The following is a 21,861-nucleotide window of genomic DNA, read 5'->3' as shown; positions in this document are numbered from 1 at the left end:
GCATCGTCATGCAGCGCACCAGGTGAATGCAGCAAGGGATTGTGGGTAGCACTAGCACGTACCTTCACACACAAGACCTTTCATGCGAGCGAAACCTTTCGAACAGGCAGGATCTGTAGACATAATGTCAAAAACATGTTTAATAAAAACAAACACTTGTCAATACGGTTTACTATGTGTATGTGTGCATGTTTTTAAGATAATGATACTTCGGAGACAAAATTACAACGAAATGTATAAACAGCATCTATATATATATATATATATATATATATATATATATATATATATATATGCTAAAGTTATGTATCAAATAATTTCCATTTTTATTTTTTTTAAATGATAAAAATTATTTATAAATTATAATAAAAATACACATAAAATTATATATATAAAAGCAAAAGTTATATATCAAATGTAAAAAATAAAAGTATGTATTCTAATATATTTATAATACAAAATTTAAATAAGATTATATATAAGCTATATATATATATATATAAGTTATATATTAAATATTATATAATACAAATATAAATTTAATATTTTTAATTTGTATGAATGATAAAAATTATACATACATTATTATAATAAAAAACAGATATAAGCAGAAGTTATATATAAATACATTTCAAAAATATATATAATTTTTCATGTTTTAAATGATAAATTATTTATAAATTATAATAAAAATACAAATAAAATTATGTATAAGTATATCAAATAATATTTTTTTAAATGTTTGTATATATATATATATATATATATATATATATATATATATATATTCTAAAAATAGATATAAATTATAATAAAAAAATGAAAATAAGATTATATATAAGCAGGTTATATATTAAATATTATATAATAAATGTAAATGATAAAAAAATATCAATTATAATAAAAATACAAATACAATTGTGTGTATATATATATATATAAGCAAAAGTTATATATCAAATAATTTTCAAACATTTATATATATATATTTAAAATATAAATTATTATAAAAAAATATTTTCTTCAATTGGGTAATATATATATATATATAATTGTTTGGTTAGTTTTTGCATATGAACTAACCAATTTCACAGCGTTCACATGGGCTTCCCCAGGCCGCCCCCAGCGTAGAGCAGCACTCGGACTTCAGCGTGGCCCCGTTTATATTCACCTCACAGCGGCCGTCCTGGATGTTCAGCCAGCAGGTTCCTTTCATGCTGTCTGCATGAGGCAAATACGTGCAAGAGAACCAAGAAAGTGTGACAATGACAAATGGACGTTGTGACATTTGAAGCGACTCCCCTGTGGAGAATCGATGCATTTCTGCAGATATATAAAAACCAACTTGGATATCTAGCGGGATGAGATCACAGTGGGCATTCATCCTGAAAGCACAAACGCGTGACCTATTGCCTTCATACTCCATTAATTTCAATCAAACGATGTTCAGTTTCAGACAAAGAATGAAAACCGCCTGGCTAGAAATGGATAAAAGTAGCAGAATGTTATCCAGTTACCTTTAAAATGGAAATAAACAACATTGGCATATGCTAATGTAGCACAATAAAATCTTTCAGGAAGTGGTTGGTTGCTTGTTTAGCATCTTCTGTGCAATTTTTTAAAAACATTGAATAGCCACTAAACTATCCATAAGCGATTAACCAATCAAAACTCGCTGTGGACACATTTCTGCTAGCATAAAACGGCGTTGTTCTTTAGCCTAAAACGAATGTTCGTACTTACCTACGCAGATGGTGTTGGTGGAGTCCAGCTTGCTGCCGTGGGAACATTCGCAATTGAAGGAACCGGCTATGTTGCGGCACACGCCGTTGATGCAGGGGTTGGAGTCGCACTCGTTGATGTCTGAGCGAAATGTATGACATTACGATATAAATTTATGATAAAAGATACGATTTTTTTGTTTTTAAGGAGTCGTAGTTACCTTCGCATGTCTCAGAATCGGCTTTGAAGGAGAATCCTTTGGGGCAAGAGCAAGTGTAACTTCCGGGCGTGTTTCTACACATGCCGTTGTCGCACAACAACCGATTCACCAAACACTCGTTAATGTCTGAAACATGCGCAAAAAATTCACGAAATTAATCAAACTACTTTTGCTAGGTGTTAGAGCATGTTGTTCAAATGTTGTTCAAAATGTATTTTGTACATAAAACAAAACAGTAGTAGAAGCTACGTCTTGCGTAATTAAAAAAAAAAGTAACGCAACTCACCCACGCAATTCTTTCCGCTAGTGTCAGACTCGTAGCCGATGTTACAGATGCAACGGTAGCTCCCGCGCAAATTCTCGCAGATACCGTTTTGACAGATGTCTGGATCCAAAGCACATTCATTGATGTCTACGAAGAAATCGAATACAGTTTGTTAGCATTTAGCATTCGCAAAGAAATCTAATACAGTTCGTTAGCATTTACCATTCGCAAAGAAGTCAAATACAGCCCGTTAGCGTATAGCATTCGCAAAGAAATCTAATACAGTTCGTTAGCATTTAGCTTTCGCAAAGAAGTCAAATACAGCCGTTAGCGTATAGCATTCGCAAATAAATCGAATACAGTTCATTAGCATTTAGCTTTCGCAAAGAAATCTAATTACTGTGATTACAGTTCATTAGCATTTAGCATTCGTAAAGAAATCTAATACAGTCCGTTAGCGTTTAGCATTCGCAAACGTACTAGCATAGTAGCGAAGACAGACTTACCTCGTCCATCTGCGGTGATTCCAGGTCCACTGCTGCACACCGCCTGAAAATCGGCTGAGGACAAACAAAACACGTTAGCTACCTGTTAGCACACAAGTCAAAGCTAACGTATGTTGCGTTAATATTAAAATATCGTTCTGGACTGGAAGGTGTATCCCTGCAGTCTACCTGAGTTGAACGCCGGGCAGGGTTGGCAGGGTTCTCCGAAGCCGTGTTCTGGGTTGGCGCAACAGCATTCAGACTTCGTCACCGCCCCGGGGAACGGGCGCGAACATGTGCCCATCTTTATTGCGCCGTAGCATGTGGTGCGCATGTGAGTATCTATGCAGACACGCCCATCCACGCCGATGGCCAGGCCTGGCGGGCACTCACAGCGGAAAGAGCCCTCGGTGTTCACGCAGCGGCCGTTCATACAGATGCCCGAGGTCTGGCATTCATCAATGTCTGTCAGGGTGAAACGGAGGAAATGGCGTAAAACGTTAGCAAACAGCACGTCAATAACAAACGGTCATGAGATGAGCACAAACGACATCTGACTTGGCATGAAAACTAGCCTCATATGTCTTGAGGCATTAGGTTTGACATCATTGACAACAAATGTCATTGGTTCTTGTGTCTTAAGACTTGTCGCCCATTGACGCCGAACATGCACCACTGACGTGCATATATATGTGAACGCAAATTAGATTTGGGTTTATTTTTCAGATAATAACGACTTAAATTTTGGTCATTAAAGACTTCTTTGACAAATAGTCACCAGATGCGAGAACCAAAGATGCATCACATCAGATTTGACGTCAAACTTGTAAAAATGCGCAAAGGCAAATTAGGTTTTAGCAATTTACCATCTGTTTCTCACACAAAACTATCGTATGAGAGATTTTTAGAAATAACGACTTAAAGTTTGATCATTAAAGACTAATGACAAATGCTCACCATTTGAACCGAAGACGTCGCAAGAAGCGTTACGTAAGATTTGACGTCAAACTTGCAAATGAAAATGAGATTTTAGCGATTTCTTGCACAAAACTATCGTACGACTTCAGGAGACTTGAAATGTAGCGAATGAATAGTTGCACTGAGGGAACAATTTTCAGAGAATAACGACTTAAATTTTGGTCATTAAAGACTTCATTGAAAAATGGTCACCAGACCAAAGATTTTAACTATTTACCATCTGTTTCTCGCACGAAATTTTATTTTAGCGATTTCACAAAACTATCATTTGACTTCAGAGGACTCGGAATATAGCGTATAGACTCGGGATATGCCGCACAAGTTACTAAACTATTTTCTTGCCACTTTTATTTAGTTGTTTTTTGGTAATTTTTTGGCGATTGACAGACACGAGGGTGAGTAAACCATTTCTGGGGTTTAATAATCCGTCAAAGTAAATCCCACACATGCTCACCGGTGCAGTAGCGTCCATTGGGTGCCAACGCAAAACCAGGTTTGCAGATGCACTTGAAGCTTCCGTCTTCGTTGATGCACATGCCATTGAGGCACATGTTGGTGGTGGCACATTCATCATGGTCTGGAGGACAAGAAAACACCATTAGACTATAAAAACAAATGGTGGATATTAAGTTGTGTTTGTATTTGTCAAAGTTATTAATGAAAAACTATTATGTTGACCTTTTAACACCCTCCACCAACCTGTGGTGTATATATATATATATATATATATATATATATATATATATATATATATATATATATATTAGGCTATTCAGATTGCACAACAGAGTATGTTAAAGTTGCAGTTTAAGCACTTACCGACGCAGTTCTTCCCATCAGGGCTGATTTCAAAGCCAGCGTTACAGATGCACTGGAAACTTCCATCGGTGTTCACACAGCGTCCGTTTCGGCACATAACACCGTTCACGATACACTCGTCAATGTCTGAAGCAACAGGAATGTATTAGTTACAGTTGTCCACCAGAGGGCGCTTGGCCGTGTAAAGTTGAAATTATGGCGTGTAAAGTTGAAAAAAATGATGTGCTGACTTTGAAATTACCATGAAAATTCATTGAAAATGGATTATTCACATTAAACTGTCATAGTCACATTATTTGGTCGTTTTTTTTGTCTGTTTAGTGTGTAACGCAAGATAACTTTTAAAATGTCAAATGTTTAAAAAAAATTCAAGTGTTGCAAATAAAATTAAAACTATTAAAAATTATATTTGATAACTAAAATAAAGTTGAAATTAAATACAATATCAATAATAAATATCATAATTTAATAAAAAAACAAAATAACTAAAGCACAACAAAATTACTAAAACTTAAACTAAAATTAAATTAAAAACTAAAAATATAAAAATTAAAGTTATTTAAAATATTAATAAATACTATAATAGTATAATACTAAATCATATAATTAATACTAAAATAAGTAATAGTCATCTTGCCTTACAGAATTAAAAAATATATAAAATTCATTCTGAAATTAAAATATGCATTTACTGTCTATGTAGTATTTAAAAAATTTTTTAGTTATAAGTATAATTGTTAGTTATAGTTTGAGTAAAAAAACTGCTTAAAATATTTATAATAAGAAAATGTAAAAAATAATGACAATCTAGGCACGAAGCATGAAACTGATTAATGTAATGATATTTTATATTTAAGGCCGTTTTTTAGCTGTTTTTTTTTTTTTTTCAAACCTTTTGAATGTAAAAATGTTTGGCATTAAACGAGTTTTTGGCATAAAATAGGTTTTAGACCAGAATAACAAGCAACAAACCAATGCAGGCCTGTTTGGTCGGCGTTCCCTGGTATCCCTCGTGACATTTGCAGTGATACGATCCTTGCGTGTTGACGCAGTCTCCGTTCACACACGGGTTACTGTTGCACTCGTCCACGTCTGAGGGTAGAAGGCAGATGTATGAGAAACTATTAGCACCATTAATCAATTATATGAGTTAAAATACTGGCAGTCAAGCCACTACAAACCACCTACAGATGGCAGCAGAGGACGCTTTAGACCATTGCTGCGTCTCAATTCGCCTACTTATACCAAGTCCTAAAAGTATGTACTCTTTTTGTGAAGAAAAAGTGCATAATTTTGAGTGTGTAGCAGAAGAGTAGACAAGCTTTGGGAAAAACTATCACGTCATACAATTGCGTCTTTAACGGTTGCTCTCGGTCGGTTAGTTACACACATCCTGTCATGCAAACTGACCTGTCAATCATCTTGTCAAAGATAAAATCCTCCACATTTCATTTCCTACCGTCTCGGAGAGAAATGCAGAAGCACGTTGATCTGCAGTTGCGGCTCATGCGGAGACTCTCCTCATATTAATGCATAATGATGCATTTAAAAGTTAATGGCCAAACGGATCTTTATAATAGTCCACATTGTTATTGCAGATGATGGATAACATTAAATAAATCAGGCTATCAGGTTAAACTTTAAATAGTCACTTAAACCTTTATCTAAACCTCTCACCGTCGGACGCGCATATCCGCCATGTTTTGTAGTTTTTTTTACACTTTTTACTCGTGTTTGTAGTTCTGAACTGAATCCTCCTCCAAAGCGCAGTGGATCATGGGTAATATTATCTGTTATAGTGAGCACGGATCCACACTTCGAAAATCCACTGGGAATAGTAGACCATCCGGGGACTTCTGACATACTCTTTTCAACATACTATGCTTTGGGACACACTTATTTGGATGGTATGGACATTGAAACTTTTAGGCCACATCCACATGAAGCCAGAGCTTTCCCTATCCGATCTTTTTTTCCCCTCGTTCTAAAAAAAAATTCCGTAAACACGGCGTCGTCTCAATGAATATCTGCGTACACACGAAACCACTGAAACCGACTCAAAACGATGTAGTGTACATGTCGGACCAGTATGTGGCGCTGTTATTCTGCCACAGAGATACACTAAAAATGGCGCGCATAAACCTTGCGTGCTGTTTACAATAATAATAGGCTCATTAGCTTATTCTTTTTTTTACAATATAACAATATAAACAACCATAAATGGCCTGGTACAAAATATGAAACAACATCATAGCATAAAAAAAAAAAAAAAAACAGAAGTAAAATAAAAATACATTCAAGTATATAATAAGTAAAGGGTTACACTTTAAGTTAAGGTGTCATTGTTACAGTGTAATTATATATTTAAGTACTGAGTAATACAGGGTTCTCAAGTCTCACGCATTGGCCGTGAGACACACGCAATTCAACCAGTTCACACGCTCACACGCCACACCGTGTATTTCTCACGCTGAAAAGGCAATGCCAACCAAGTTGTCCTGCAAGCTTTATATATAACGTTGTGTACGAGGCGCAGGCACACAAAGTGAAGTTTCCTGCTGCCAGCACGTATCTCGGCCAGATTGCGTTCGTTACTAGGCAACATAGATGCGCGAACACACGGAAGTTGACGGAACATTCTCGGCCACCGTACGTTCGTTACTAGCTAACCAACAACATCGCGCGAACACACGTCGTGATGGAGAAGTTAAGTTGGAAGAAAGCTCGTCTAACATTTTTAGGCTAGAACATTTAATATATAGCCCATCGTATACATTATTATTGATGCTGTCAAAAACTCTACAACTACTTTGCAACTAGGCCAGAAGCTTTGGCTCAGTTTGGCTAGCTTACGTTATCTGAAACTAAGGGAAATGTTAGTGGGTATGGGAAGGAATGAAGATGTATTTTCTTCAACACAAAACACATTTCATAAGCTGGAGTGTGTACTCTTGTGTACACACACACACAAACACACACACACACACACACACACCTTAATACTCTAATATGTCATTTGTTCACAATGTCCCACCACACAATAAATCATTATACCATTTCGACTAGACACATTCAAAATGCAAAAAGATTTGTTTTTCCAAACTGTTTGGAGCAATTTGTTATATTTTTGTCTTTTTGTATATTTGTAATTTTGAAATATAACATTAAAGAGTATATTTGGTGTGATAAATTGCTGTCATTTATCAAATTTACCAATTGTTATAATTTCAATTTGTGCTGGTTAATTATGAACAATGGGTAAAATTGGGGGGCGGGGCCGGGGACGGGCGGGGGCGGGGCTCCATTAGGGCTCCTCCCCTAACCGCATGTGATCTCACTCCAAGCTTTTGATAAAACTTGAGAACCCTGGTAATATTAAGCAACTACATGTACTTTCTATAGGGTTAGGGCAGGATTAGGGTTTGGTTGAGGGTTAGTTGCATGTAATTGTGCATAATTTACTGTTATTACTATGGTAAGTACATGTAACATATGTAACAAGGACATTGTAAAATAAAGTGTTACCAAATAAAGAAATAAGAGGCTCAGTAAGAGGCAAGAGTGTCGTTTTCAGATTTATCCACTCTGGGACCCGGTTAAAAAAAATAGCGGTTTTAGGCTCCCAAAGCGCCGGATCTGTCTGGACGAAACGGCGATACGATACAAAATTCGTACGTATACAGCTAAACATGTCTATGCGTGGACAAGGCATTAGATACAAATAATACTTAGACTCACCAATGCACTCCCCGCGCACGTCCTGCCTGTATCCCATGTTGCATTCGCAGCGGTAGCTGGTCGGCGTGGGAATGCAGCGGCCGTTCAGGCACAGGTTGGTGAAATGCTTGCACACGTCGATCGTGGTCTCGTTCAGTTGGCCTGAGCACAAACGAAAACACACCGCTCATTTCTCAGCTTCGAACATGCGAGTCATTTCACTGGGAAAAATCTGGAAACTTCAACTCACTGATTTGAATCTTCTGGCCGTTTCCGTTTCCGTGTCCGTTTCCATTGGTGTGTTCACCGCCGTAAATGTAGCCGTTATTTCCGTTCTGCGACGGCCCTTTGCCGTAACCGCCAATGTTCAGGCCGCCGTTGCCGTCGTGGATGCCGCCGCCATTGCCGGTGCCAAAAGGAAGCCTCTGGATGCACAGTCGCCTGTATTCGTCTGGAAATCAACAATAGACACTGTAACAAGATGCTAATTACAGGAAGACATCGTTTTTAAATTGCAATTTACAGTCAAACCAAAAATTGTTCAGACACCAAATATAAATTTATATATTTTTTAGTTACGACACTATAGTTAAAGGGGACCTATTATGCCCCTTTTCACAAGATGTAAAATAAGTCTCTGATGTCCCCAGAGTGTGTATGTGAAGTTTTAGCTCAAAATACCCAACAGATCATTTTTTATAGCATGTTTAAATTGTCACTTTTTGGGGCTCAGAAAAACACGCTGTTTTAGTGTGTGCCCTTTAAATGCAAATGAGCTGCTGCTGCACGGCACAGGGGGCGGAGCTTCATGATAATCTCATCTCACTGAATGATGATAATATCAGAAACTCTCAGTAACGCTGTTCATTTCGACCCGGAGTCGGACAATAATGCCTATACAGAGTCAGAGTGCTGTATAGAGATGGAACAGGTATAGTTTAGTTTAATTACGGTTATAACGTATTTGTCATCTGCTTGTATCCACTATTAATAGCCTACAAGTCTGCTGTTTCGGACCCGGTCCGAATGATGATAAAGATATACTGATTAGTTTAATTAAAAGTTTATTGTACATCACACAAAAGATGAAGCGTCAGTTTTACTCCAGAAAATCACGTAAGAGCTGAGTAAACACAGTATAAGAAGTGCGTAAGTACATAAACGCATTTCGGTAGAGTTGAGGGAGCATTTTCTTTGAAAACAAAATAATTCCACCTCGTCTTCAGCGTCTGCCTCAGATTTCGGGAGTAAATAGAGAGAGCTATGTGGATTAATACATCCAGCCACACAACACCTACAACGCTTGGGAGACATTCTCGTCAGTGCAGCAGCTGTGAACGTGATCAGGGCGGGTCTATGTTGAAACGGCAGTGTCTGTCAACACTCGTGGGCGGGGCCTGTGGCTTTAGTGACGTCATTAAAGCCGCATTCTGAAAACAGGTCGTTATGAGACACTGCTGATGATTTATGGGGGTTAATAAAAAAGGAGTGGATTTTTATCACTGTAGGGTGGTTGTGTACACACACTGCCAACACACATTTATGTCCAAACAGCATGCAAAAGTGAATTTTGCATAATAGGTCCCCTTTAATTTATGCAAGTAAAGGTTTTGCAAAATAAAGTAAACTGTGACATATTATACCCAAAAATTCTTCATACAGTGACTACCAGTCAAATTTGGGACCAAATATTATCCAGACACTTTGACCTCTGACTATACTTTGCTCAAAGTTATCAGACATTATCAAGATGAATTTGTTCTGACGCAGTTTGACTCTGAGTTCTCGATTACCATTTTCTAAACAATAGCGAATAAACTGCGATAATGTGAGAAATGTTGAAGGTGTCTGAATCTGAATTTTGGTTTGATTGTATATCATGTTGCAATTGTGCCTACTTTGAATGCAAACTAATACATTTTAAATAAGTTGCTCAACTCAACATGAAAAACAAGTAGATAATGCGCAGACTGAGCTCTACTTGCACACTGAATGAAAGTAGAAAAATCGAAGTGTTAGCCGTGGATTTGGCAGCCGTCTGGCTCGCGCATTCCTGCGGATGAAACATGACGGTGTCAAAGAGGAGGGGAAGAGCGTAAAACACTCGGGTGTGAAGGCGTGGGACTGAAAGAGAGCGTTTTATTATCCTGAGAGAAGATCGCTCTGCTGACCTGACACGTGTTTATCGTGATTTTGCAGTGAGGTACAGCACGTCTGGAGCGATTCTTCAAAGGGTCAAACATCTGAAGAAATTCCTCCTTTTGAAATGATGTTTTTGTTTTTGTTCAGCACTCATGACAGGATCATAATGTCATTTAAAGTTTGTGCGGTTCAGAACTACATTAAAATACCACACAAAAACTACTGATGCACATCCTGTTGAAAAAGGAAGTCTGGGACTTTAGAAATAGCTAGTCGTGTTTAACTAACATTTCAGCCGTTAACTACGCTACTTGCTATCGCTATTCAGACGTCCTCATTCAAGAAACCATTTTATTGGACAAAATATAGACCCATGAGTGCAGGATGATGTCATCAGTATTTTTGGAAATGTACTAATTTTAATACTTGCTAAATATCTTTTAGGGGTATGCTAGCATACAGATGTTAGCCTTATAAACTAACAGACATGAGTCCCAAATGACATGCTACACACTACGCATATATAACCTTTTGAATTTTATAAGGTTATTTAGTCATTCAACACCAGAGTCTGTTAGCCCCTCCCCCTTCCCTTATAAGGAAAGCTGTGACAGTTGAGCGCATAGGCGTCCAACATTCCACAACATTCCATTTCCGGTTAGTTAAGTGCATCATTTAAAGTGCACTTTATCTTTTTGGAATGTTCAGAATTTTTGGAACTTTCAGTATGAACAGTGGAATTTTCACTTTTCACACTATTTATACTACAAAAGGCATAGAATAGTGGAGCTAACTGGGGTGACATTAAAAAGGGCTGACACTGTCTGATATTAGCAATAGTAGTAGTAACGTTTGACTTAGCAAACACTGCTAGTGATTAGCATTAGCCTACTCACCAGATCCTCTGACGGGGCACATCTCTGGGATGTGTCCGAGGGCCCAGCAGCGGCCCGTGTCGCAGCAACACTGTCCCTTGGTGTACTGACCGGACAATTCACCCGCGCAGCGGCCGTTCGCCAAAGACGAGAAACACGTACCGACCCGATGATCTGTGACAGAGAGCGAGAGAGAGATCAGCATACTGTGCATACTGTTTACTGTTATGTGAATTTTATACCGTAACACTTTACAATAAGGTTCATTAGTTAATTTATTAACTAACATGAATTAACCATGAGCAATCCATTTGTTACTGTATTTGTTAATCTTTTTTAACTTTAGTTAATAAAAATACAGTTGTTCATTGTTAGTTCATGTTAGTTCACAGTGCATTAACTAATGTTAACAAGATTTTAATAAAGTATTAGTAAATGTTGAAATTAACATTAACAAAGATTAACAAATACGGTATACGTGCAGTTTATTATTAGTTCATGTTAACTAATGTAGTTAACTAATGTTAACTAACAAACCTTATTGTAAAGTGTTACCTTTTATACTATATGTGACCCTGGATCACAAAACCAGTCACAGGGTTTATTTGTGGCAATAGCCAACAATACATTGTATGGGTCAAAATTATTGATTTTTCTTTTATGCCAAAAATCATTAGGATATTAAGTAAAGATTACGTTCCATAATTTCCTACCGTAAATATATAAAACATTTATTTTTGTGAGTGAATGCAGCACAATCGTGAACATAAATGGACAACTTTAAAGGCGATTTTCTCAATGTTTCGATTTTTTTGCACCCTCAGATTCCAAACCATACATCAATAAAAAGCCTATTTATTCAGCTTTCAGATTATATAAACCTCAATTTCAAAAAAATGGACCCATGTTTTGTGGTCCAGGGTCACACATACAGAATATGTTGTATATAAATTCTACTATTCAATTGTGCATTAACCTCCAAATACCAGAAATGTTTTTCTCGAGAGTACAGTCACACTTCACAGGAAGTCAGGCCCATGCATGCCCTTTACACAGTCCCCTAGCAGGAAGTTAATTTATGAGGTGGGAGCTTGGGAAGGCCACTGGAGGACTAAAAGCATGGTTCGGGAACAAGGTTGAGATAGGACGCTTCAGCCAGTCAAGGTTGGTTGAGATCGGGTACGTACTAGTTTGCATACACTGCTACATTAGTGCTTCTGAACCATGTGGAAAAGGGAGGTGAGAGTCGATTAACTCGGCTAATGAGCCAGCACTCTGCCATAAATCAAGTCCATATGGAGTAATCTTGGCCAATTACGTCGGACACAAGAAACCCTTCGTCTGGAGGTTCCAGGCGCTCACTCCAGAACTACAACCCCCTGGGATCGACCCGGCCGGGGGTTTCGCAAGCGTGGTGATGGGAATGCTGGCTTCAATTGGAACCAGACCTTCTGACGTGAGATTTCTCAAGCTCGTACACGGCTTGACGGTGCATTAACGCTGATTAGCGTCAGGCTAGATGACTCCCTACGGCCTGGTTCTGTGCGATACAGAGCACCAGCCAGGGGGCGACCGCAAAGATAGCACAAAACCTTTCCGCCGTTGGTTTCTGGCCTAAAACAATGTCTGAGCAGCTAGTTGGCATTTGCAGCTTCTTTGGAATAACTTGCACTGATGAAATGCTCACAATGGCTACGTCTACGGATGCATTTGAGAACGCCGTCCACGCTAGCGCTTTCCAAACATTACTCATCCACACTGAAACATCGGTAAATGCTTAAATCATCTTCATGTGCATGCGTAAAATGCAATAAATTGGTCAATAAATACAATTATTGGTCTAAAACACAAATTCCCTCATGTTTTGCTATTTTGTTTTGGTCATCTTTGCATGAATGTAATATGATATGAATGTAATATTATATTTTTAACAACACTATCAATAGCAGGCACTTCAATGCTGATATAACTGTAATATCTATGGGTACAAAATGTGTCGCATGACTAAACATCCGTCATCGTTTTCGAAAACCTCAGTTTTCACAGTCCACACGACAAAGCGAAAACGGTTTTAAAATTCAACCACTTAGTAGAGCATCAGTTATCAGTTTTGGTGAAGACAGATGGCCAAAATGTGAAGAAAAGATGCAAGATTAATGTAGAAGTAACCAATAACACTCATTATAAGAGTAATAGTAATGGGGTCATATTTGATTTCATGCCAAATTTCTAAATGTTCCAAAATCTCCCAAACACATTTTTGGCTTCTTACTACAATTTTTATTGTGTATGTCAACAACATCCAGAAAAACATCCAGATTGCCCGTGTTCTCCACCATGACGGGATCCATATGTTCACTAAACATTTGCTGCAAATCCAGACGGGTTTCTGGGAATGTATGAGGGCCACGTCAACGCGTCATCCAGGGCCGGTATCTCACGTTTCTTTATTCGCACCCGGGGACCTGTCGGATCAGGGGGTTACGAGAGACATATGGGCCGGCCGGAGTGAGAAACTCAAGACGGCGTGAATAAAAAGAGATGGATATACACAGATATATATAGAGAGAAGGGAGTGTGAGGGAAAGGGACAGTGAAGGGAAAAGACAAAGGCCCTGCCAGAGTCAACAATGTCTTTGCCTCACTGTACTGGAATGTTAGCAGAAGGAAATAGCATCCATGTGGCTCTATTTTCACCATCGTCCTCTGATGATTGATCCCCGATTGAGACCCGTTCGCCAAAAGAAACCAACAAACTAGTCTGGTTTCAAACTAAAGAAAGACTAGTTAGTCTGGATTCAAACGGTTTCCTTTGCACAAGTTTTTAAAGGCGACATTTATTACTACATTTATATTTGCCAGTGCATGTGACCTTTGTGACGTCGACAGAAAAGAAAGTTCATTTTTAAGGGCAGAACGATGCATTCATGAAACAAGGCGATTATATTTTCCAAATAAATTATTTGTAAAACCAATAATAGTGTTGTAAACTTTTTTCTTAAGAATAATTTATGCAGAATAATTTGTGTTTCCCAGAAAGTTTTGATGGAAGTTTTGACAAACCTTTTTTCTTTTTGTAGGAAAACAATCATTGTAAGATGAGCATGAATGAGATATATTTCGCCCAACAGATGTCAGACAACCTGGGTTTTTTAATTAATTTCAATTCGCAATCATATCCTGCAGAGAAAAATGTCCTTGAGCAAGATATGTCCTTATTAATGCAACACATGTCTGAGGTTTCACTTTACAAAAAAAATCAAGGATTTAAACGTTTTTTTTTACAGCCTGATGCTAAAAGAAAACATTTTCTTATGTAATTACATTTTATATTAATTACATTTTTATGATGAATTTCTTATAAACTCTTTTTTTTTAATTCTTATGATGAAATTCTTATAAACTATAAACTTTTTAATACATTAATGATGTTCTTCTATGACACATGAATTCAAAATGTTCTTCTAAATTCTTATGATCATTGAATAACCTTAAGTTTATGCGAAGCCACAGAAGAGCCATCTTTTGCTAAAAATGGACAGACTATTTTACGGTTTCTAACAACACAAATTGCAATAAGATGTTAAGTTCTCTGACACAAAAAGATGTGAAGTTCTCAAAATAGGAAACCGATTTGTAAAATAAATGTTTCTAAGAGCACCAGATGCAATGGCAAAAATATTGTCAAGTCATGGTTTAGACAAACAGATACTAACCTAACCTAACACTATTAAAAACATTTCTGTTAACTGCAATAAAAAAATATTAGTTGAAAAACTTTAAATGAAAATTAACATTGTTGCCTTTTGCAATAAGTTTAAGTTGAAGCACTAAAATTAACTCGAAATAAATAAAAACTAAACAAAAATTAAACCCAAATAGCACTAACATTTTTTTTTATAAATGCACATAACGAAATAACTAAAATAATTAACATAAAATATAAAAATTAAAGCTGATTCAAAATATTGATAAAACTATAATAAAACTAAAATAATACTGTCCAAACTCAAACTCACATTATTGGTTGAGCAAAAGTTTTTTAATAGGGCTGCTCAAAAAATTGCAATTCTATTTGGCGCCACTAGGGGTGCAGAAATTAAAAAGTTGATCTAAAAAAATTACTCATCCAGGTTTATTTAGATTTTTAAACCAACAGTTCGGTCCTGTTTGCTGGTGAAGTTACTGTACGGTACTATACACACACTTTCCCGGGCTTGAAGTGGTTGACAAAAGCGCACACAAGTTCATCCTGTGAGTCACACAGGCGATATGAAGCACGGCTCAGATGCGGCCCAGCGTAAGGTCACGGGAACAAGCGTGTGTGTGCATGTGTGTGTGGATGAAAGAGTCTCACCGACACATCTGGAGCCATCTGTGCTGGTGATGTATCCCCGCGGACAGGTGCACACATAGCTGCCGGCGGTGTTGGTGCATTCTCCGCCATCACACACGCCGGATATGATTGTGCATTCGTCGATATCTGAAACGCAAACACAAAGCAGTGATGCATTTCTTAGTTCTTTTATGACCTACACTGTAAAAATATGATCAATAAGTTATATCAACATATGTTTTTACATTCCTTCAACATTCCTAACCTAAGTTAAGCAATTTTTTTTACTTTTTTAAGTTATACAAGATTCAACTCATTTTAAGTCAGTTTAATGCAATTTAAGTTTAAATTACTTAAACATTCAAGTTGATTGTACTTAAAAATGTAAAGGCAGCAACTTTTTAACAGGGTTACATTTTATTTTAAAGTGTCATTGTTACAGTGTAATTATATATTTAAGTACTGAGTAATATTAAGCAATTACATGTACTTACTATAAGGTTAGGGTAGGATTAGGATTTGGTTTAGGGTTAGTTGCATGTAATTATGCATAATTTACTGTTATTTCTATGGTAAATATACATTTAACATGTAACAAGGACACTTTAAAATGAAGTGTTACCAAACTTAGTTATTGTGATGTCATTGAAGAACCTTTTTAAGTTTCTGTAATGCCATCATAGGAATTATTAATTAGCTGTCCTATGAATTAAGATACATTTACATTCTTCTGATGCCATAGAATAGCCTTTTTAAATTCATAAGATGTAGCAAAAAGGTTATTTTACTACCTGAGAACTTGCAGCATAAGAACTTAAAAAAGATTCTCCGATGCCATCGCAAGAACCTTTTTAAGTTCTTATCACACACTCAGGTTCTTTCAGAAGTCTGGGAAGTATAACACCAAAGTCTTCCAGTAGAAACCAAACAGAATGAACCAAACAAGAGGAGACGCACTTGAAATTTTTGGCGTTGTTTTTGTTTTTTGAGGAGAAACATCTTAGAAGCAACTCTCATTTACATCTATAGTAGGATAAACAATTAAGATCCCGTTTGTGGTTTTTCTTTCCTGTGGGAATCGATTGGTATCGCTCAGGACCTCCTCATGGTCCATAAAGTGACTACGGGCGCTAACTCAAACCGAAGGTCAACAGATGTTAAAGCGTTTTGTTGGTTTGTATTGCGTGTCGTTCTTATATTTATACACACGTGCAATTACATTTATTTAGTAAAATTATATGTGGACGCTGTGTGTCGGGTTCGTCGCATGAGATTGAGGCGGGATGTGGGAAGAGCATGAGGAGCGATTACGTGTTTGATGTGTTCGTGTGTTGGAAAGCGGGAGTCACGTTGTCCCACAGCAGCTGAAAACGGCCCTGCTGAAGTCATAAAAACCTCGGCAAAACAAACCCGCTCGTCAGCGGAGCCCCAGAAGCGCGACCAGACTTTACTCAGGGCGTGTTGAGAGGGAAACGTCTGCTAATGACTGCTGGAGTGCGCGCTCACGTAATTGTACATCAGGAGAGCACTTTTTGTGGTTTTTGCATTCATTGATGAAATGTTTGTGTTTGGCTCTGCTCTTCATTTTAAAAAGAGAGAAGGAGGAAAAAAGATCAAAAAACTTTTAGCACCATTATTTGGGTTCCTTGACTAGCTGACAATTATCTGGACTAAAATGGTTCAAATTAAAGGTTCTAAAAGGGTTTTACAGCTTGATGACATAAGAGAATATTTTAAGTTGTAATAACGAAATATAGTAACTTTTTAATCCTTATGATTTCATAAAAAAGGTTCTTCTGACATCAGAACTTAAAAATGGTTATTCTGAGTTCTTACAATGCCATAGAATAAACCTGTTAAGTTATTATAAAGCCATTAAAGAATATTTAAATTAACTACATGTACTTACTATAGGGTTAGGGTTAGGATTGGGGTTAGTTGCATGTAATTATGCATCATTTAGTTATTACTACAGTAACTACATGTAACAAGGACACTGTAAAATAAAGTGTTACCAAATTTAGCGTTACTTAGAGCTACTTTCTCTGAAACGATCTGCAACTGATGTCTCCTCACCACTCCTGAGAAAGTGCCCTGTAAGCAGTACGAGGTATGCCTCATGCCGTAGCTCCTGGCCCAGGGCGAGACTTTTTCCACCACACCATTGTCTTGTAATTAAGCGTCCCACAACTACCACCTGGGTTTTTTTGCCACCCTCCACGCAGCTTCAAAGAACAGAGGAGCACTTCTATTCCAACCCAAAGTTCAGGGTGTTTTAGTGATCACTTGAGCATCTAATTTGCAGAAGCTTCTCTCTCGTTTCCTTGAGAAAAAGTCTACATGAGCCTGCAGACAGAGGTCTGTTTCTTCTCCAAACCGTTGTTTTAGTAATGGCCTCGTCATTCGGGTCAAAATGTGATTACGAGATAAACTAATAACCTAGAGGGTCAGGATTCCCTCTGCCTGGCTGACTGGACGTGTGCCAAATCTGATCATTTTACATACTTAACTCTTAACTTACAGTTTTGAACATGTAGAAAACTGTGGGAAAGTTAAAAAAAGTAAAAAAGTTTCACTCTTCCCAGATGCATCTGTGAGAAACGATCTGTAATCTCAATGTATGTCAACAACTGACTCGTTTGTGTTTCTACTCAGGAATTTTATGATAAACATCTCAGACAAAGTAGATACTTAAATGAAACGTGAATCAAGTCTCCAAGTTAGAGCTAAGAAACAAACCTCTGAGCAGAATATTATACTTCATACTCTTTTCATGAAAAGACCGCTTGGAAAAGGAAAATGCAAGCTGTAATCAATGCTCATATTTGCCATGCAAAATAAAATAAAATAATAATTTCGAATAAATTCATTTTTTTAATTCAAAGCAATATAACACATATTTTAATAAATAAAATAGGTTATAAATAATCTGGTAGATATGGAATAACCTTTTAGCTAGTAATCTCTCTCTTTATCTCTCTGTCTAGGTTTTATCTTAAATCTCTTAAAGGCAGGATTGGATCCAAGAAGCGCAGACCCCCGCTTTACAACACGGCTGTTTGTTTTCACTCTGCATTGTTGAAATTCCACTCAAGCGGCACTATCTATTGTAAAAGATGGACCCTAAGCGGAAAAAAGCACTTGGTTTTTAATCCAGTAACTTAGTCAAGCAGCTACACCTGAGATTTGCATGCCAAACCAGCCTATTTCCAGCCAATATTCAATTGGAAACCACTGACGTCAACATTTCATGCATGTCAACATTTTGGAAAGCTTACAATGTCGACGAAACCGCCAAGTGCATGACTTTTCTTTCCAGTTGTGAGTAATGAACAGCAGTGAGATCATTATCATGCTTCATGCTGTTTTCTGACAAGTTTTGGGTTTGTGCAGTAAGTGACATACCTTCGCACTTCTGGTTGGTCTCACTTTGCCGGTGACCCGCGGGACATTTGCACTCGTACGAGCCCACGGTGTTAATGCAGTTTCCTCCAGCACATAGTCCCGGGACGGCCTGACACTCGTCCACGTCTGACAGGGTGAGGAGAAGAGCGTAAGCAAACACATTTGACCCATATATGTAGTCTGAACACTAGTTGTAATGTATTTTCAGTATGTATATCTCATGAACAGTACTTTGTTTGGAAAGGAAATACTAATTTCGACAACAACAGCAGCATCTACTGCTCTTAATTGGAGATCTATTGTGAGTTTTAATCACTTTAAGGATCGTTGAGAAGGTTAAACATGTATCATCTTTGTTCGCTCACAGTCTGGGCATTTTCTCATTGTCTGAAGTCATCCCTTTAGGACTTCATGACACAACTGCAGATATTCGGTATTGTCTGGGTTGAACGGCACTTACGTATCTGGCTGGCTTGCAAAAACTGCATTTATCTGTTTTGCCCTGTTTCTTTACGTTGATATAATTGGCAGGCCTTAACCTGTATCCAATAAGTGCAAAACCATCAGGTATGTCTACTAATATTGTCCTAAAATAGCTTCTCCTGTTAAATGCCATTGAACGCAAAGAAACTCTGGAAAGCTCAGTGCACGTTACACAAATCCCCCCACATGTGTGTGCTTTGTACTCTAGCCAGACAGACTTTTGTAAAAGCACTCCATCTTTAGGCAAATCCAGGCCAGACTTGGAGCTGTCTCTTATTTTGTATATTGAAAGGGGGAAAGGAATAAAAAGGAAAAGTTAAAGGGGAGACATTTATAATCACTGGGAGGGGCGTCTTTGAGATGATATGTGAAGTCTGGGTGGCATTTGGTATTTTGGCTCGCAAAATGTTCTCTGAGGGCGAAGCAAATGGACTGTTTTTTTTTTTTTCAACTGCAATGCTGCAGAATCCGAGTTGTTATTGTTAACTAAGAACTAAAACTTTTATACTAGCTTGCAAAGGAAAAGCTGACCAAAAAACGCCTCTGTTAATGTTTTAATCTTGTGATAGTTACCTTATCTAAATTCATGAGCAAAGTGAATAAGCTTTATAATGTGTAACAGACCTTGAGAACAGAATTCAATCATGTACAATTATGTCCTTGAAAATCAAACAACACGCCCATAATTGTAAATAAATGTGACAAGCCATTATATAATCCCATTTAAAGTACCCATAATGGAAGTCTTCTAAATATTTGACGCTACTAAGAAACACAATGGGGACGTGTCCTTTTGGAAATGGACTGGAGTGGTATGGTTTACCCTAGACAGGCCATGTCTTAGTGTCATCTGCCGCGTCAGGCTGGTCATTAGGGCAAGAATTCAACAAACATGTGAGCCAGACACTGAGAAGGAAAGAGCTATTTGCTCAGATGCTAGAGGGAATGTCTTACCTTGGCATGCACCAGTGCGGATGTTGGGTATGAAACCCCTTCGGCAAGGTTGGGGTTGGGCAGGGCACATCTCACACGGGTGACCCCATGCTCGCCCAATGGTGGCACAACACAGCGTCTTGGTGCACACAATGCCACTTAGCTGACCCTGGCACATCTGGTTGTTGACCTGTGTGAAGCACGGCCCGGTCCGGTAGTCTGATTGTGGGAGAGATGAAGAGATGTTGGGGAGATCAGTATATACATGAAAAAACATTGGGATGTGCAACAACAGCTTTTTCACATAAGCCTTTCCTGGGGTAAAATACCATCTCAAAACCATTTGTCAACATAAAAACAGCTTAAACTAGCCTAAAATGGTGTGCTGGACACTAGTTTCCACTTGTAAGGTTGGTCCAGTTTGGTGGTACTTATTTGACTAGCTAGCTAAACTTGAATAAACCAGAAAGCCACCATAGCCTGACAAAACCTTTCAATGATACGACAAGTCAAGCGCTAAAAAGCACTATGTGACTAAGGAATTAGGACAAGAAATCACATTTAACAGGGGTAAAGAAAGCAAAGAATGCTGGCAGACAAATCTTCTCCATCATGCAGCTGTTTCCAATGCTGGAGGTCGGTCTGGGAATGCTCTGACAGTGATTCTCTTTCACTGTCTTATAATAGGATAACTAGATAATGGATTGGAAATTTCTGGATGGTATCAATAATGGCAATTTCCATGACAAACCTTCTTGTTTTTTTGGCTGAGGACGAAATGTGGGATAGTGGTACTAGCACTGTTTTGACATTTGGAGATTTGGCAATTTGCTTAGACTTCCTTTGTGCTGGTTGCCAATTGAGACGTTTCAATCTCATTAACGATGTTTTGAGCTTCAAACAAACCAATTCAACAATGAAATAAACTGAGCATTTAAGGATCCAATCATTTCAGTGTTTAATAAAACTCATCTTAAGCTCAAACAAATGCCCTGATGCATCTTCCGAGTGTTTGCTAGTATGTTTTGAAAACGTAATTAAACGAGACCCACATTTGTTTGGGGGTATACTGTGAGAGTTGGTTTACTCTGGCGGGATATGAATGAGTTCCTGACTCCATGATTTCCCCAGTCATTCCTGAAGAGAATGAACAAATCTTTCCGTATCCTTCATAACATTGAATGCGAAACAAAAGCTAAATCATATATCCATAGCCAAGAGGGGAGGGGGGGTGGCACTAAGAAAGTAGGTCAAGAGGAGAAGAAAAAAAGGAAGAAGGACTATAGAGATATCCTCCTCACGTGTCTGTAAATCCTTTCACTGTCCCTTCTCTTCGTCCCTTCTGTGTTCCCCTGACCTGACCGTTCTTCCTGGACAATTTGAGTCCAGGAATGCAGGTCCTCTCCAAGTTGAGGCGACCCACTGCGAGCATCCTATGAACATCTGGGATTGATTAATTGTGCCTGGTCGGGACTATGGTG

General features: G+C 37.9%; 1 protein-coding gene across 1 annotated transcript in view; it reads right to left on the bottom strand.

The window, feature by feature from the left end:
- Positions 1–21,861, bottom strand: part of fbn2b (fibrillin 2b) — a 69,550-nt gene that overhangs the window by 32,862 nt on the left and 14,827 nt on the right. The window contains exons 7-22 of the mRNA XM_084117892.1: positions 20,402–20,599; positions 18,965–19,090; positions 15,581–15,706; positions 11,245–11,397; positions 8,457–8,657; positions 8,228–8,368; positions 5,462–5,581; positions 4,490–4,615; positions 4,125–4,247; positions 2,882–3,157; positions 2,714–2,767; positions 2,229–2,354; positions 1,943–2,068; positions 1,744–1,863; positions 1,084–1,221; positions 63–113 (exon numbers count right to left, since the gene is read on the bottom strand). Of these exons, the coding sequence (XP_083974018.1) occupies positions 63–113; positions 1,084–1,221; positions 1,744–1,863; positions 1,943–2,068; positions 2,229–2,354; positions 2,714–2,767; positions 2,882–3,157; positions 4,125–4,247; positions 4,490–4,615; positions 5,462–5,581; positions 8,228–8,368; positions 8,457–8,657; positions 11,245–11,397; positions 15,581–15,706; positions 18,965–19,090; positions 20,402–20,599 (2,205 nt within the window). The remainder of the gene's footprint in view (positions 1–62; positions 114–1,083; positions 1,222–1,743; positions 1,864–1,942; positions 2,069–2,228; positions 2,355–2,713; positions 2,768–2,881; positions 3,158–4,124; positions 4,248–4,489; positions 4,616–5,461; positions 5,582–8,227; positions 8,369–8,456; positions 8,658–11,244; positions 11,398–15,580; positions 15,707–18,964; positions 19,091–20,401; positions 20,600–21,861) is intronic.

Source organism: Abramis brama, assembly GCF_963993115.1.
Source record: "Abramis brama genome assembly, chromosome: 6".
NCBI lineage: Eukaryota > Metazoa > Chordata > Actinopteri > Cypriniformes > Leuciscidae > Abramis > Abramis brama.
Note: the sequence above shows the minus strand (reverse complement) of the source record. Positions and strands in the feature narration are given on the sequence as shown.